A 16,540-nucleotide genomic window follows, 5' to 3' on the forward strand; every position below is an offset into this window, starting at 1 on the left:
TGTGGGAAATTGTGCTCATGATTTTAAACAGTAAGGTGGGGTTATTCTGTAAGGCATAAAAGAGAACAGTGCAGCCAATTCCTTACAAATAAGTAAGTATTCTAGTAGTCAGCCCTGGTTGAAAAAAAGCAGCACACCTGATCCTTTCTAGAGAAAAAGGATCTCTTCATAGCCTGTTCTTGCCTTTTTACTTCTTTCTTTCCTCCCTCTCCCTTTTTCCCTCTCTCCCTTTCAGTTCTTCACTGCTTTCTTTTTGGGTCACTATACTAAATAAAGGTAATTTAATTTCCATAATTTGCAATAGTTAATGGACCTTCAAAAAGGGGAGATTATTCTGTTTTTAGGATCAGGCCACTGTCTCACAATAATTCAATTAAAAGTTTATAAATGAGTGAACAAAAGATATCAAATTGAACTGGTAACCATCATTGTAAAATAAATTAAAAATCAATCTAGTGGTGTTTTAATAATCAGGTTACCTATGTACTTTTCATATAACTCAAGTTTCTGGTTTTTAAAAGTTTTTAAGAGTTATACACATTCTCTATTTGTGATTTTAAACACTCTTTTGCTAATTGTGAATAAAGAAATTAATCCTTGAGGAGACAGAATTTTAGTATTTTCAACAAAGTATAGGAACTCTCATTAACAATTCATCTGTATCGCTGAAATCCCCTTAAACAGAATGATATCATTCTATATACATAAGTTGAATGGTATACTCGGTCAATATACTAAAAAAATAAAAACATAAAAAATAAAAAGAACAGTTTTATGCTTGATTTTGGGCAGTATATTTTTTATTGAAAGTGTATATTACTGAAATGAATAGCTGTGCCAAAATGTATGGATATACTTGTATATACGAATACATACATATACTTTAAACTGTTTTTGCTAAAACTGGAAAATATACATTAATTTTTTTAATGTATATTTATTTATTTTTAAAAACATTCTTTTAATGTTAATTTATTTTTGAGAGAGAGAGAGTGACAGAGTGTGAGCAGGGGAGGAGCAGAGAGGAGACACAGGAGAGCAGAGATGGCTCCAGGCTCTGAGCCATCAGCACAGAGCACGCTGCAGGGCTCGAACTCAGAGACCGCGAGATCATGACCTGAGCTGAAGTCGGACGCTTAACCGACTGAGCCACCCAGGTGCCCCGATATATATTTATTTCTGAGAGAGAGAGAGAGACAGAGCATGAGGAGAGGGGCTGAGAGAGAGGGACATAGAACCTGAAGCAGCCTTCCAGGCGCCCCTGGAAAATACACATTACATAATACTAAGAATACTATGAATCATTACAGCATGAACCATTATAGCCTCTCAATCACTAAATTACAAAGTCTTGACTGCTCCATTACTGTACATTCTATCATTGTTAAGTCTGATTGACTACTGTCATTGTATCTTTCACACAGACCTCGTTGGTGTATTTCCATTGCCACCACCAGGTTAAACCCTCCACTACTTATCACCTGGAACAGTGCTTCTCAAATTTTAAAGTGCGTACAAATCACCTGGCGACTTCTTAGATACGGATTCTGATTCAGGAAGTCTGGGGTGGCATGTGAGACCCTGCAATGCTAACTTCCAGGTGTTACTGACTCTGCTGGTCCTGGATCATGTTCTGAGTAGCAAGAAGGTTGAGTTCTAGGGGTGCCTGGATGGCTCAATCAGTTAAGCATCCAACTCTTGATTTCGGCTCAGGTCATGATCTCACAGCTCGTGATATTGAGCCCAGTGTTGGGCTCTGCACCTGCTTGGGATTTTCTCTCTCCCTCTCTCTCTCTGCCCTTCCCCTGCTCATGCACACATGTGCATACTCACGCTCTCTCTCTCCCTCTCTCTCTCAAAATAAATAAACGTTAAAAAAAAAAAAGAATGTAGGGTTCTAGATTTGCAGTGTCCATTGTGGTAGCCGCTAGCTATATGTGGCTATTGAGCACTTGAAATATAGCTGGTCAACTGAATTTTCAATACAGTTTTAGTTAGTTTGCATTTAAATTAAAACATTCTCAAGTATAAAATATTTTTCCATTTTACAAAACTTTACTGTTTTGATGGAGCTTTGTTTCATTTTAATGACTGCATCATTTAAGATATAATTGTTGAACTGTAGTGTTCAATAGGCATGTAAGTCATTCGTGTAATATACATAAACTGATGTGGTTACTATGGATTAATTAATTTAAATTTTTAAAAAAAAATTTTTTTTTTCAACGTTTATTTATTTTTGGGACAGAGAGAGACAGAGCATGAACAGGGGAGGGGCAGTGAGAGAGGGAGACACAGAATCGGAAACAGGCTCCAGGCTCTGAGCCATCAGCCCAGAGCCCGACGCAGGGCTCGAACTCACGGACCGCGAGATCGTGACCTGGCTGAAGTCGGACGCTTAACCGACTGCGCCACCCAGGCGCCCCATAAATTTTTAATGCAATAATGTAAGAATGTGCTTATCTGAACATTTTATGCAACAACATGAGTTACAGTAATACTTAATGTAAATCATAATTGGTTTTAAGTTGAAATGCTTATTTTTATTAGAATATAATTATTTTTTCTATTTAAAGTAGTAGGTATGGAAAAGATTTTATATTTAAAATGAAGACATATTTTTAAAAAATTTTTTTAATGTTTATTTATTTTTGAGAGAGACAGAGACAGGACGTGAGTGGGTTAGGGGCAAAGAGAGAGGGAGACACAGAATCCGAAGCAGGCTCCAGGCTCTGAGCTGTCAGCACAGAGCCTGACGCGGGGCTCGAACTCACAAGCTGTGAGATCATGACCTGAGCCGAAGTCGGACACCCAACCGACTGAGCCACCCAGGCGCCCCTAAAATGAAGACATATTACCGGTACAATATAAAATAGATATGTATTAACTAGTAATATAATCAGGACAATAAAAAGAGACTACAAGAAGCTATGTTGCAAATTTCATGACAAATTCAGTTGCAATCTACAAAGCTGTCTGTTGTGATGAAAAATTTTAAGTGTATAAAAAGTGAACAATATTAAGAGGCATTTTTGTACCTACATAGTGAATCTAGTGAATCTGGTAAGTTTTCTCTTAATAGTGAAACAAGAACCAATGATATCAGTCACCTGAAGTCAGAAGTAAATGTTTAATATTTGTAGTTTTGGCCAGCTATAAAATGGCTTGGATAGTTGCACAAAAGAGTAAATAAGCCATTTTTAGATCAAGATGGTAATTTCAGTTATGATAAAAGACTAGAAAAGATATTTTACCAAAAATGAAAGATCATCAATTAAGTCACAAAACAAATGCCTACAGAATACAAGAACTTTTTAACAACATCAATGATCCATTGATTTAAAATCTGAAAAACTACAAAGACCTTTCTTTAGCTTTAGGTGAGCCATGTGACATAGGAGACACTGCCCAATTCAAACTTCATGCATGTACTATCTTAGGGAACTTCCAAATTTATGACAAAAAGCTATCAATCTGCAGCCTAAAAAAAATCAAACGTGTGGTCTAGATATTTTTAACTTTTACATCTTTCAAAGAAAGAGTTTCAGCTGGATAATGAATAAAATTGCTTATCATAATAGATGATGCTGCAGCCTTGTTGGATCAAAAATTCAAACTTACTGACATTTTCCAACAAGAGACTGTTTTCTTTATTGCTTCATTCCACTGTACATTACATGTGGAAAATATCTGTGCTCAGTTTTTGAAACTGAATGTGTGAAAAACGTCATGGATACAGTTGTTAATATTGTTTAGTATATATGTGCAAATTCTATGACTCTTCACTAACTTTAGAAGACAATGGGTTTAATGATCCTGTGTTCTTTGCCAATAGTCTTTGGCTGAATTGTGCAAGAGTTTTACAAAGATTTACCATATTTTTAACTTGAATTAAAAATTTTCTTAAAACAGAAGGAATGCTTGCCTAATATTCAATAATCAAGGACAAAAAAAATCATTATCACACTGCACATGAATGAGCTAAATTTAAAGCACCAAGAAAAGGGAAGGCTTATTTGTGAAGCCAAACAAGTATAAGAATTTATACTGACATTAAAACTTTAAATAATATCCATCAATAATAATGATTTTACATATTTTCTACCATAAATTAATATGCAGATTTTAATTATTCATAGTGTCACATAAATTAGTTACAAAAAACTAAGAAAAATTTAAGGTATGCTAAGTTGATACTGATAAATTTAGAATTGCTTTCAATATATACTTCCTTGAACTTGATGTTAATGGTATTAAGAATTAGTGATATACTTAATTTGAAAAGATGTAGTTTTGAAATAATTTGCTTGAAAGGCAAAGTCTTCTAGAAAAGCATGAAATCGTTTTATCCATATGCATGCAAATATTATTAGAAAAAGATTTTGGTATTCAGTTAGTAGAAAATTTTTAAGTTATGTCTGGAAAATTTGTGTATATGAAACCATTTTTTTCAACAGTAAATCTTGTTAAATCTAAACACAGATACAGCATTTTCAATGAAAATTTAGTGTACAAAATAAGATATGCTCTAAGTGTAAATAACACTGGACTTCAAAGATACAGTATGAAAAAAGAATGTAAAAATATCTCATTAATGAATTTTTAATATTATTGCATCTTCAATCCTATTTTAGATATATCAGACTAAAGTATATTTAAAATAATTTTACCTATTTCTTTTTACTGTTTTAAAAATGTGGCCACTAGAAAATGAACAATACGGGGACGCCTAGGTGGCTCAGTCGGTTAAGCATTTGACTTCAGCTCAGGTCATGATCTCACGGCTTGGGAATTCAAGCCCCGTGTTGGGCTCTGTGCTGACAGCTTGGAGCCTGGAGCCTGTTTCGGATTCTGTGTGTGTGTGTGTGTGTGTGTGTGTGTGTGTGTGTGTCTCTCTCTCTCAATGGCCCCTCCCCTGTTTGTACTCTCTCTCTCTCTCACACAAAAATAAATAAATATTAAAAAAATTTTAAAAAAGAAAATTAACAATACATAGGGGGCTCTCATACCTCCATTAGACAGTGCTGGTCCACACTATTACAAAAGCCTCTTATTTGATCTTGAGTTACCGAATACTCTTAAGTATAGATATTCTTCATTCATCCCTTTATTCACCAAATATTTACTAAGTACCTACTCTGTGTCAGATATTATTCTAATATAAATCAGAGAACACAGCAGAGATAGCTCCCCTATGAAGCTTACCCTCTATTTGGGAGATATAAAGGGCAAAAACATGAAAGCATATAACACCTAAGAAAGCAATTAATAATACCACAAAACTTCTCCACACATAGTAAGGGTTGGAGGTCAGTGGAGTGAGGGTGCAGGGAACGGGGGGAGGGAAGAGTGATACGAGGTGAGGTCACTGAGGTAAGAGGAGTGTGAGAACAGCAGATCAGGTAGGTCATCATAGGCTCTCACATTGACTTGTAGGCTACTACTGGTAGGATTTTGGCTTTTACTCTGTGATGGAAATCCCTAGAGAGTTCTAACTTAAGTTTTAAAAAGATACTTCTGGTTGCTCTGTTCAGATTAGACAGTATGGTGGTGGAACAAGGGTAAGAGCAGGGTGATCTGGTAGGAAGCTGTCATTACAACACAAGCCACAGATGATGGTGGCTTAGACTAGTGATGGATGTGGTGAAAAGTGGTGAAATTCTGTAGCTTTAAAAAAGTAGGGCTGGGGCGCCTGGGTGGCGCAGTCGGTTGAGCGTCCGACTTCAGCCAGGTCACGATCTCGCGGTCCGTGAGTTCGAGCCCCGCGTCGGGCTCTGGGCGGATGGCTCGGAGCCTGGAGCCTGCTTCCGATTCTGTGTCTCCCTCTCTCTCTGCCCCTCCCCTGCTTGTGCGCGCTCTCTCTCTCTCTCTCTCTCTCAAAAAATAAACATTAAAAAATTAAAAAAAAAAAAAAAAGTAGGGCTAACAAATTGGATGCGGAGTGTGAAGGAAAGAAAGGGATCAGATTATAGGTGAAGCAAGTTGATAATTTTTCTCCTTGTCAAGTATCTTCAGAGGCGGTCTGTTGTTTAAAATCTTAGGTTGGTATTCAAGTGCCTATATGCTTTGGCCCCAACATAGCCACCCAAATGCCACTTCCTAACACTTTTCATCTGTCCATAGCTCCCTTATATTCCTGGGCTTTTAATAATGCTGCTGCTGCTGATAAAAGAATACAAACCCAAGTTACTATTTTTGAGGAACCTACTATATTCTGACAGTTTTACTCTGAAAGTCTCGATTCCTATGAACAAATTATAAGACAGATATCATCACCACAGTGTTAGATATGAAAACACAAACATACTAACAAATAATAGTACAGTTAGTGTGCAAAAGGCCTATTTTGACCCTCAAGACTTTTTCTTTCATAGCATGATTTCTATGCTGTGCCCTCCGTCTGGAACGTTCTTTCCTTTCTATGTCTGGCCCAGTTCATGTATGCGTCACCCTCTCTATAAAAAGTCTCATTATCTTCTCAGCCAGAATTAGGTTTTCCTCCTCTAAAGCAAATGGTTAAAACAAATCATTCCCACATATTTTTCAGCACCTAGCATTTCTTTTTCTAGTATTTATAATAATGACAATGATAGTTTATATTTGTTGAGTGCTTACTATGGGCTGTACACATTTATACTATATATGTTGCTTAATACTTCTAACAGTCTTGTGAGGGATCCCATTATCAAACTCATTTTAGAAGTGATGGAAATGAGGCTTGGAGAAATGAAGTGGCTTGCCCAAGGTCAAGAGCAAGCAAGAGGCAGGATCAGAATAAACCTACATGGTCTAACTCTAAAGCCTATTATCTGCCTCATTACTCCTTACACTAATTCACCATTCATCATATAAGATTTTTTTTCCTATTTATTTTTCCATCTATGTCCCATCTTTTTCTATTGAATCTTGTTAAGTTCTGAGACATATTTGTCTTATTTATTCATGAAGACCCAACCTTCCCTAATAACAGAAATTAATCTGTTCAGAGAAATAAATACAGGAGGGCCTCAAGTGGAAGAAGTAGGTATTGCAAGGGGAAAAAAAGCAAAATTGTTAAATTTTTCTTTAGAATCATTTCTTAATCAGTCCTTAATGTAAATATTTTGTCAAGTATGCTCTATATTCTAAAGTTTTAAGCTCTAACCATTTAGGAGAAAAGACAATTTTAATTAAATGTAGGAAAAAACCCACCTTCTCATTTGTTCCAAATGTAAAAATCAACAAAGAAGATGTCTAAATGTCTACTTTCAGGATGCAAACACTAAAACATAAAAAAGCCTGGCCATATAAACTGATGCAGGAATTTAAGACACAGCTAAAAACGCATACCAACCAAAGCACAAAAATATTTAATGAGAGTCTTAAAATTGGCCAAAAAAATAGAGGACTTTTAAACACTTATTATTTGGAAATAATTCTGAGTGCACAGCAGAGTTGCAAGAATTAGTAGTACAGAAAACATCCTCATACCCTTCACCCAGATTTACCTAGTTCACCAGATTTATCCTTTCATTAACATGTTCATGAGTGAGAAATACACTTGTAAGCCACTGGTATGTACAGGTTGTTGCTGAAGTCCTGCAAATTCTCAATCTCTCTCATATAGAAACACACATATACATGCACACACATGTGTATAGATGTATATGCATAAAACACATATACACACACATCACTTTTTTTCCTTAACCTTCTGAGGGTAAGTTACATACATCATGGCTCTTTACCCCTAAAAACTTCAGTATTTCCTAAGTATAAGTATATTCTCATATAACCATAGTTTAGTTGTCAAATTTAGGAAATTTAACAATGATCCAATACTTTTATCTAATCCACCATTTGTACTCCAAGGTTGTCAACTGACCCAATAACATCCTTTAGAACATTTTCCCCACTCCAGTGCATGATCCAGTCTACTATGGTCAGGTCTTGTATTTATTCTCCCTGTCTTTAGGCTCTTTTGATCTGGGATCTTTTATTGCTTTTCTTTCTTCTTTTTTTTAATGACATTGATATTTTTGAAGAATACGGCCATTCTGTCTTTCTCTTGTGCTCCTTCTCTCTCTTTCACACACACACTTAAAAAAAATAAAACTATTCTTGATTTTGAGTTTGTCTAATGCTTTCTCATAGCTAGACTCAGGTTACATGTTCTCTGCTGGAGGACTACATAGGTGATGTGTCCTTTTCAAGGTTTCACATTTGGAGTCATATTCTCCATCTGTTCTTCTTCTTTGGTGCTATCAATTTTTAGCACCGGGCAAGGTGTTGTCTTATTTCACTACTGTATAATTATTATTTTCCCCTAGCAATTAATAAGCAGTTTATAGAGAGCTACTTTAAAATCATGTAAATATGTAAATACTCTGCTCTTCATCAAGATTTCCCCCTAGATTTAGCATCTGATGACTCCAGCCTGATTCAGTCTATACTAAAACAGATGCAAAATGCTGTTTTCCCAAATCTGGCAGCCTCTGCAGTTACGTCAGCATTCAACAGTCTATAATGAGCAAGAGCTCCCCTTTCTCCCCATTAATTAACTAATCTATTTACTAATGGTATGGACTTAAGGATTACTTTTTTCAATGGTCTGCAACTCATTACTGTATTTAATTATTTTGGTACTCAAGTTCTTCCAGATTTAGCCAGCAGGGGCCCTTTTCAAGCTTATTGCTTATGACATGACCCCGTCATTTGGAGCACTTCCTTATTTTCTGGTAAAATGAGATGTTCTAAGTTCATCTTGTATTTACCCTCCCTCCAGTGCTTAAATCAGTCATTTCTCCATGGAGACTGGGTTCCTTTAGTAGTTAATGATATCTGGGCATTTACATATGCTATGTGTTCACTGCTGTTAGAGTGTCTGCTTCTTGGTTCTTACAACTGACAGAGTCAGGGAATGATTTTATATATATATATATAAATATATATATAATGCATAAAAATATACATATATGTATGTGCACATATACATATAGATATTAAAATTTTTTTATGTCTATTTATTTTTGAGAGACAGAGAGACAGAGCGTGAGCTGGGGAGGGGCAGAGAGAGAGGGAGACACAGAATCTAAAGCAGGCTTCAGGCTCCAAGCTGTCAGCACATAGCCTGATGTGGGGCTCGAACTCACAGACCTCAAGTTCATGACCTGAGTCTAAGTCGGACACTTAACCGATTGAGCCACCCAGGCACCCTGACATACAGCTATTTTAGAAATGATACATTCACAATACCTCCAATTCCAGTCCATCTCACAGGATTCTTTTGTGACTTTACTCTATTTTGTATGTCTGTGCATTTTCATTGAGATTCTGGCTCTCAACGACAATCAACACATTTGCTAACATCCATAATACATCTAAAATGGTTTCAGACTTGCTTTGCCTGTACCACTAAAACAACAATAAAACTAAACAATAACAACAACAACAAAATACTAAAAAAAGGTTCAGGATTTGTCTGCAATTCTTTTCCAACTCAGTCCCAACCTGTCAAAGTCTGAACACAAATACAGTGTTCACAAGTTACTTGAATTGGTTTTCCTTTAGCATGAGGATGGTATTCATTTGAAATACAAACAGATTCATTTATTTCAGTTGGCTTGTAGCTTTAGGTTCATTTTCCCTTCCTTATCTTTATTGATTTCTTTGTACATGTGTTGAATATGTAGAATATTAACATGCACCCAAAAGTAAAAATTACATAAAAAGTAATTCTCAGAGAGGTGTCTCTCCATCCTGTATCTTTTCCACCCTGTGTCCACACACACCATAGATAACCAGTTTCATCACTGTGTCGTCTTCCTTTGGTGTCTTTCATAAGAGATAAACAGATATATAACTGCTCTTGTTTATTAAACACTGCATATACGCTCTTTTGAACTCTGCTTTTTTTCCTTGGTAATATCTCCTGGAAATCACTCCATATTACTCAGGAGGAATTAAGGTAAGTTTCCAATATTTTCTAATTATAAGCAAGACTGCAATACTGTGCATATATATTTTAATACTACTAGAGGCATATTTTCAGGGTAAATTCCCAGACATGATATTGTCAGGTCAAAGGGTAAATGATATATTGATTTGTTAGAACGGCCAAATCCTCCTTCATAGGGGCACCATTCTGCATGCCAGATAAGAATGACTGTTTCAAAACATCCTCACCAACAGAGTACCATCAAGCTTTTGAATTTTTGCTCATCGGATGGGTGAGAAATGGTATTGGCATAGTTTTTCTAAAAAAAAAAAAAAAAAGCTTTGTTGAGGCAGAATTCTTCTATAGTAAATTTCAATATAGTAAAATTTACTAATTTTAGGTATACAGTTTGTTAACTTTGTTTAACCCAAGGTTATAAAAGTTCCTTCTAGGATTTAATTGCTTTAGTTCTTATGTTTATATCTATAATAATTCAGTTAGTTTTTTAGTATGACATGGGGTAGGGGTGGAGATTCATTTTTTTTCCTCATACAAGTATTTCCTTAATCCATCCCCATGTATTGTAATGAGCATCTTTCCCCCAGGTGAATTGTCTGTGAACCTTTTCGAATACCAAATGATTCTAAGTGTGGGTCAATTTCTACCAGTGTCACATTATGTTAGCTCCAGGCTTATAGCCAGGAGGAGAAGTTTGTCTGATTATGTACACTCTTCCAATTCCTTTGGTAGTTACTTATTTTTTGATGTCAGGTTTTAAAGCTGTTTTCTGTTGGAAGATGTCTTCAGCCAGTTTTTATACTCTATCATTACTAGAAGCTGGAAGTCCTATCTGAGTGTAGACTTAATTGGTATTTCTCTTATTATGAGAAAGCTTATCTTTTCCTATAATTAAGGGACATTTTAATAATGTTTTTTGGGTGAACTATCTGTTCATGTCTTGGCCAATTTTTCTACATCATTTTTTGCTTCTCAACTGTTACAACTTCTATCTGGTTTTTACTTGTGTACATGAATAGAATTGAGTATTGCATTTTGATTTTATATCTTGCTAGCTTGTGAATTTTTCATTGAATGAATTTTATCATTGATTGTCAATGGTATTCTGGATAACTATTATATCATCTGTAAGCAAACGGTTTTACTTATTTCTTTTCTAATTCACATACCCCTAGTTGTTTTTCTAGTCTAAATGCATTTTCTTTTTTTGTGTGCTGTTTCTATCAGGTTTAGGCACTGATGTTATACTAGTTTCAAAAGAAGAACTTGGAAATTTTCTTTCATTTTTTTTATCCTCTGAAGCCACTTATGTAGTTTTGGGATTGCCAAAGGTTTGGTTAAATTCCCCTGTAAAACATCTGGCCTGGTCTTTTTCTAGAGGGTAGTTTCTTGAGAACTCTGCTTCTTTTATGTAAATTGATCTGTTAAGCTTTCTATCTCTACTTAGGTCAGTTTTGACAAACTATATTTTCCTAAGAAAATCTTTTAAAAGAGCTTTTAAAACATCATTAACATGATCCCATTCATGTTAATTGAAATAACTATGATGGTCTCAACTCAGTCATATTTTGTTGAAATTATTGTGTGCATATATTATATTTACTGTGTTTATTTTGTGTGTTTCTTTCGCTTTTTTTTTTTCCTTTAAATTACTTTTGGTATTTTGTAAGGTGTGTATTTTCATTCCATAGGTTACCTTTGTTTATTACTTTTTATAGTGCCTGAAATCTCCTCTATTTTTACCTAATGTTTTACTATCTGACATCAGCCTTACTTACACAACAGAGTGGTTGTATTCTATTTTCCTTTTTTTTCCCTGCTTTATCCTCTCATTTTTTAAATAAATTGCATCTTCTGATTTTTTTTGTCAGACATGTGACCTCAGTCTCATTTTTGTCTCAGCAATAGAATATCTGTGAAATGCTCATTCTTTGGGAAACTCTGGACAAAGTTATTCCAGTAATTTTTTGGCTGGATGAAACTCATCCTCTCCTAGATTCCTCAGGAATACTATGTATGTGCAGCATTCTCTGAATACTGGCACATTCCAAACTATTTTTCCAGGGCCTTGGTATCTGAAAGTCAGCTTGGCTGTATACATTTTGGTTTACATTTTCTTTCCTTTAGTTTCTTGAAAATGGTGCTCTACTTGGCCTTACTTTGTTGTGCTGAGAAGGCTGATGCTGGTCAAATTCTATTGTCTTTGTAAGTTATTTGACCTTTTCACTTGGAGGCATGGTGCATTTTCCTATCTTTAAAGCCTAATACGTTTACTGGATATGTCATAGAGTTGATCTTTTGAGGTCAGATTTCCCTAGTACCCAATGAGAGATTCAGGTCTTCTTTTATTCTGGGAAGTTTTCTTGGATTATAGTTCTAAATATTAGTGTTGTTCAGTTGTTTTATTTCTTCAAGAAACTCTTACTTCCTTTCACTATCATTGTCCTGGTTATGGCATTTTTTTTCCAATGCTTTTTTATCTGTCTGTATTTATAAACTTAGTTTTCATTTCTGATATACTTTTGTCTTTTCCTATTTCTTTCCTAAGTTTTACAACTCTCCTTTTACTTCTTCCTGCCTTTTTTTAAAATCAATTTCTATTTTTAGTTTTTTAAAAAATTTCTGATTTAAAGTGTTTTTTTGTAGTGGCAAATGCTTTGTTTAAGGATATTTGAGTTTGGAGTGTTATATTAGTTTTCTTCAGCTTTGTGGTCAAATTGTTTTGGAGAGTTTTTATCAGAAGGAAAACTTTAATTCATATTGTCTGATTTTTTACAGTAGTTTTGTAATAATGGGGACAGATTTAATTTTTTTTTTCCTATTCCTTTTTCTTTCACAGAAAGAGTTCTTAGTTCAACAGCACACTCTCCTGTGCAGTTCTTTATGGATCATGATTGTCATGGTGGAGGTAGATGGAAAGGACTGGTATGTATTGTTTCTCTTTCATTTCTGCACAATCTTTAATTTTCTCCTCTTATTTCCTTATTGCCTAGTCTCCAAGGGATACCATCTTGTTTCTGTTCACTAGGTTATTCCCCAGAGACAGTGATTTTCCAATGTTGCCACTTCTGGTTACACACTTCCTCAAGTCCTGGGAATCACCAACTACTATTCTGTGCTTAGAGTCTGGCATTCATTATTGCATTTTCTTTCTGGAGGTGATTTTATTAGAACTTTGTCTAATTGTTCTGTTTTTCCTAGTTCTTTTCCAGAGTCATTGAAGGCTTACCACCACTGTTCTTTGTATTCTAGGTTTCAGCCGCAGGCAAGCCGCAGGAGTTTGAAATTTTTTTATTCTATTTATACATATTTTCAAAGATGTGATGTTTTATGTCACAGTCATATTGAAGTATGGGTTCTATGTGATTTTATTAGATTTCTTTGTCGATTTTATGTTTTCTGGGGGGATGAAGTCAGGGAAATTCAAAATCACTTGATTGTCAGTGATCTCTAGAAACGTTCTTTTATCTTTCTACTCTTAACAATATTTATTTGTATGTGTATTTCATGATAATGCCACTGTATCTGTTCTGTTGTAAGCTGCCTAAAATTTTGTGAAGAACAATGCAGAGTAAAAATAAATTTTTACTTTTTAGTGCTAAAAAATAAAAGTAGGGGCACCTGGGTGGCTCAGTTGGTTAAGCATCCGACTCTTGATACTGGCTCAGGTCATGATCTCCTGGTTCATGAGACTGAGCCCCATTTTGGGCTCTGGGCTAACAGTGCATCCAGTTGGGATTCTCTCTCTTTCTCACTGCCCCTTCCTTGCTTGCATGTGTACACACTCTCTCTCTCTCTTTCAAAATAAATAAATATACACTAAAAAAAATGAAAGTAAAAAATCCTCTGCCTTGGAGGTTTCTTTTCTTCTTTTGTTTTTTCTTTAATACAATGAAGTATGAGAAACAGAAGAAAAGAAAAAGGGAAAATAAAAGGGTAAAACAATAGAATAGCAATGAGATTGGCCATTTCAGTCCATGGTTATCTGGTTTTGAAAGCAATTTCTTTGAGCAACAGTAGCAGGACTTCAGCACAGAAACAGCCTCTGAAAGTGATTGCCATTAAGATTTATGCTATTTTATACTATGTTACTCACATCTATCTATAAGCTCCAGGATATTACACAGCATCATTGCTATATACCTCATATGTTTATGCACTTATACATAAAACACACATATGTAATATATGCACTTACTTGTTTCACATTCTGGAGTTCTTCTGTCAACTGTTTCTTTTGCCTTTCTGATTCAAATAGTTTTTCCTATATTTAAAAACCACTGAATTAATAACATGTTATGAAGTACCAATGAGTATCATTCTTAGGGCTTTATTTCAACATTTATAAATTCTCCAAACATCCAATCGCTACAATCTGAAAGTTCTCAGTCAGTTTTCTAGCTTTACACATACCATTCAAAATTAGTTATTTACAGTACAACTGTGATATAAATGCATTTCCTGTTAACTGTAAATAGCCATTTTGTACACTCTCCACTTCTGAGCTCCAAAATAAATCCATCAGGATGAAAATGTGTAAATACTAACAAAATTTGGAAAAGAGCGATCATTACCCAGGCGCTTCCAAACTGAAGAGCATTACAGTTACATCTTAGAGGTAAAGGTCTCTTACCACACGAAAGAGGACATAAGAAATTGGATTGACTATTCTTTTCCTGATTTAGCTTGTACTTAGAAGATTATCCACAAAAATGAAGATATGGCTACCATAACCAAACTACAAAATAATAGTTACTAATGTAGAATATGCATGCAAATTAAATACTATCATCTTTTAACATTAACTTAAGCACATACTCTAAAACATTCAGTGTTTTAAAAATATACCATAAATAAATCCACATTTTATTGATCAAATCAAAAATACTCAGAGTAATTTAAGGACCATTTTACTATAAACTTGGGCAGAGGAACTGCTTGAAGATTAAGTTGAGTGGTAAATATTCATGGCAACATTGCAATGTTTATAAGAAGCATTCTGCTTCCTGGTATATTTCAGCTCATTCTTATCTAACAGATGAAATGAGGGTGTATGAAGATGAATATCATATAGCAATCTAATGAATCTGCCACAGGCCGGGAGCCAGGAAACTGCTGGCTCTCATGCTTTGATGCTCTAGCAACTCACCTTCACTCTGTGTCCTACTTTTTTTGCATCTGTAAATGGAAAATACATCTATTTTCATTCAGCTTTGCAAACCAGTAGCAATCTAAACTTTGTAGGGAGATGGCTTCAAGTTAAATAAAGAACACAGCACTTTTAAAAATCATTCTTGTAAAATAAAGAAAAAAGTAGCCACTGGCATCAACTTATCTTGGTTTCGTTTTTATTTGTATTGTACCTCAAGTCAGAGATGAAGGATAGAGATGTCACAGGATAACGGCAAGTGACTAGAGAGCACCTACACATTCTGTGAACTGCATTTAAAAACCTCTGTCATTTGTGTGTGTGTGTGTATAACACAAGTAAAAATACTGAAGGTACAAATGTTACCTCGAAGAAGTATTTATTGCTTTGTACACTCTATATGGCCAAACAAGTGGTTCTCAGCCACTAGGTTTCCAGGTAAAGTAAATTATAAAATACAGAATATGCTTTATCTGAGATTTCAGGTCCCATCACATTAGGGTATGTTCAGTTACATTTTACAGACATTAAACGTGAATCCTGATTTATTGAATAGCTATTTAGGGAAGCCCTGCTTAAACGTTATCTAAATACACTTTTAAATTAAAATTCTAATAATTAATACTGATATTCAAATAAAAACTGAAATATATCACTAAAATGATCATATCACTTAATATGATAAATATTAAGAAAATGAAAAAAGACTTGAGAGCCTCTCAAAATTCTAATGAACCATAAGATTAAATGGCTTACAGAGAGATAAATTATGTAAGGTGATATTTTACCAAGATAACCATTGTTGGAGATGTTTTCAAAGAGAATATGAGGAAATATTGTCAATTTATTCTTAAAGCTAAATTTGTATTTTTTCATTTTGTGACTCTTAACTGTTATACCAACAAATGTAGAAGTGGTTTCAAAGTTGTAAAAAAGTCTATTAATATTCCTTTAGTAATGGAATGTTCATACACACTTGGAAGGAACATGAATTGGTAAAATCTTTTGAAGGGTAATTTGGTAGCATGCATAAAATTTTATGTGACATATCCTTTGATAAAGCAATCTTTCAGAAATATTCAATTTGTGTTTTTAAAATTGTAGAAATTACTCAGATACAACTATAAAACTATTTATGAAGGAATTATTTTTAATTTTTTTAAAGTTTATTTATTTTTATTTATTTTTTAATGTTTTTATTTATTTTTGAGAAAGAGAGAGAGAGAGAATGAGCAGGGGAGGGGCAGAGAGAGGGAGACACAGAATCTGAAGCAGGCTCCAGGCTCTAAGCTGTCAGGACAGAGCCTGACGTGGGGCTCGAACTCATGGACGGTGAGATCATGACCTGAGCTGAAGTCGGACGCTCAACCGACTGAGTCACCCAGGTGCCCCAAGTTTATTTATTTTTGAGACAGAAAGAGACAGAGTGTGAGTGGGGGAGAGGCAGAGACAGAGAG

General features: G+C 34.8%; 1 protein-coding gene and 1 long non-coding RNA gene across 2 annotated transcripts in view; one reads left to right on the forward strand and one right to left on the reverse strand.

Moving 5' to 3' along the window:
• STXBP4 (syntaxin binding protein 4) overlaps nucleotides 1-16,540 on the reverse strand; it is a 153,239-nt gene that overhangs the window by 87,712 nt on the left and 48,987 nt on the right. Inside the window, exon 11 of the mRNA XM_047081003.1 lies at nucleotides 14,133-14,198. Coding sequence (XP_046936959.1) covers nucleotides 14,133-14,198 — 66 coding nt within the window. The remainder of the gene's footprint in view (nucleotides 1-14,132; nucleotides 14,199-16,540) is intronic.
• On the forward strand, nucleotides 9,859-13,556 carry LOC124513213 (uncharacterized). The gene is made up of 3 exons (XR_006962316.1): nucleotides 9,859-9,946; nucleotides 12,774-12,859; nucleotides 13,187-13,556. It is a non-coding gene; the product is annotated as an uncharacterized LOC124513213 (long non-coding RNA).

This window comes from Lynx rufus, unplaced genomic scaffold (genome assembly GCF_022079265.1).
Source record: "Lynx rufus isolate CCGP_SWC_20201006 ecotype Redwood Valley unplaced genomic scaffold, mLynRuf1.p SCAF_18, whole genome shotgun sequence".
In the NCBI taxonomy this organism is placed as follows: Eukaryota; Metazoa; Chordata; class Mammalia; order Carnivora; family Felidae; genus Lynx; species Lynx rufus.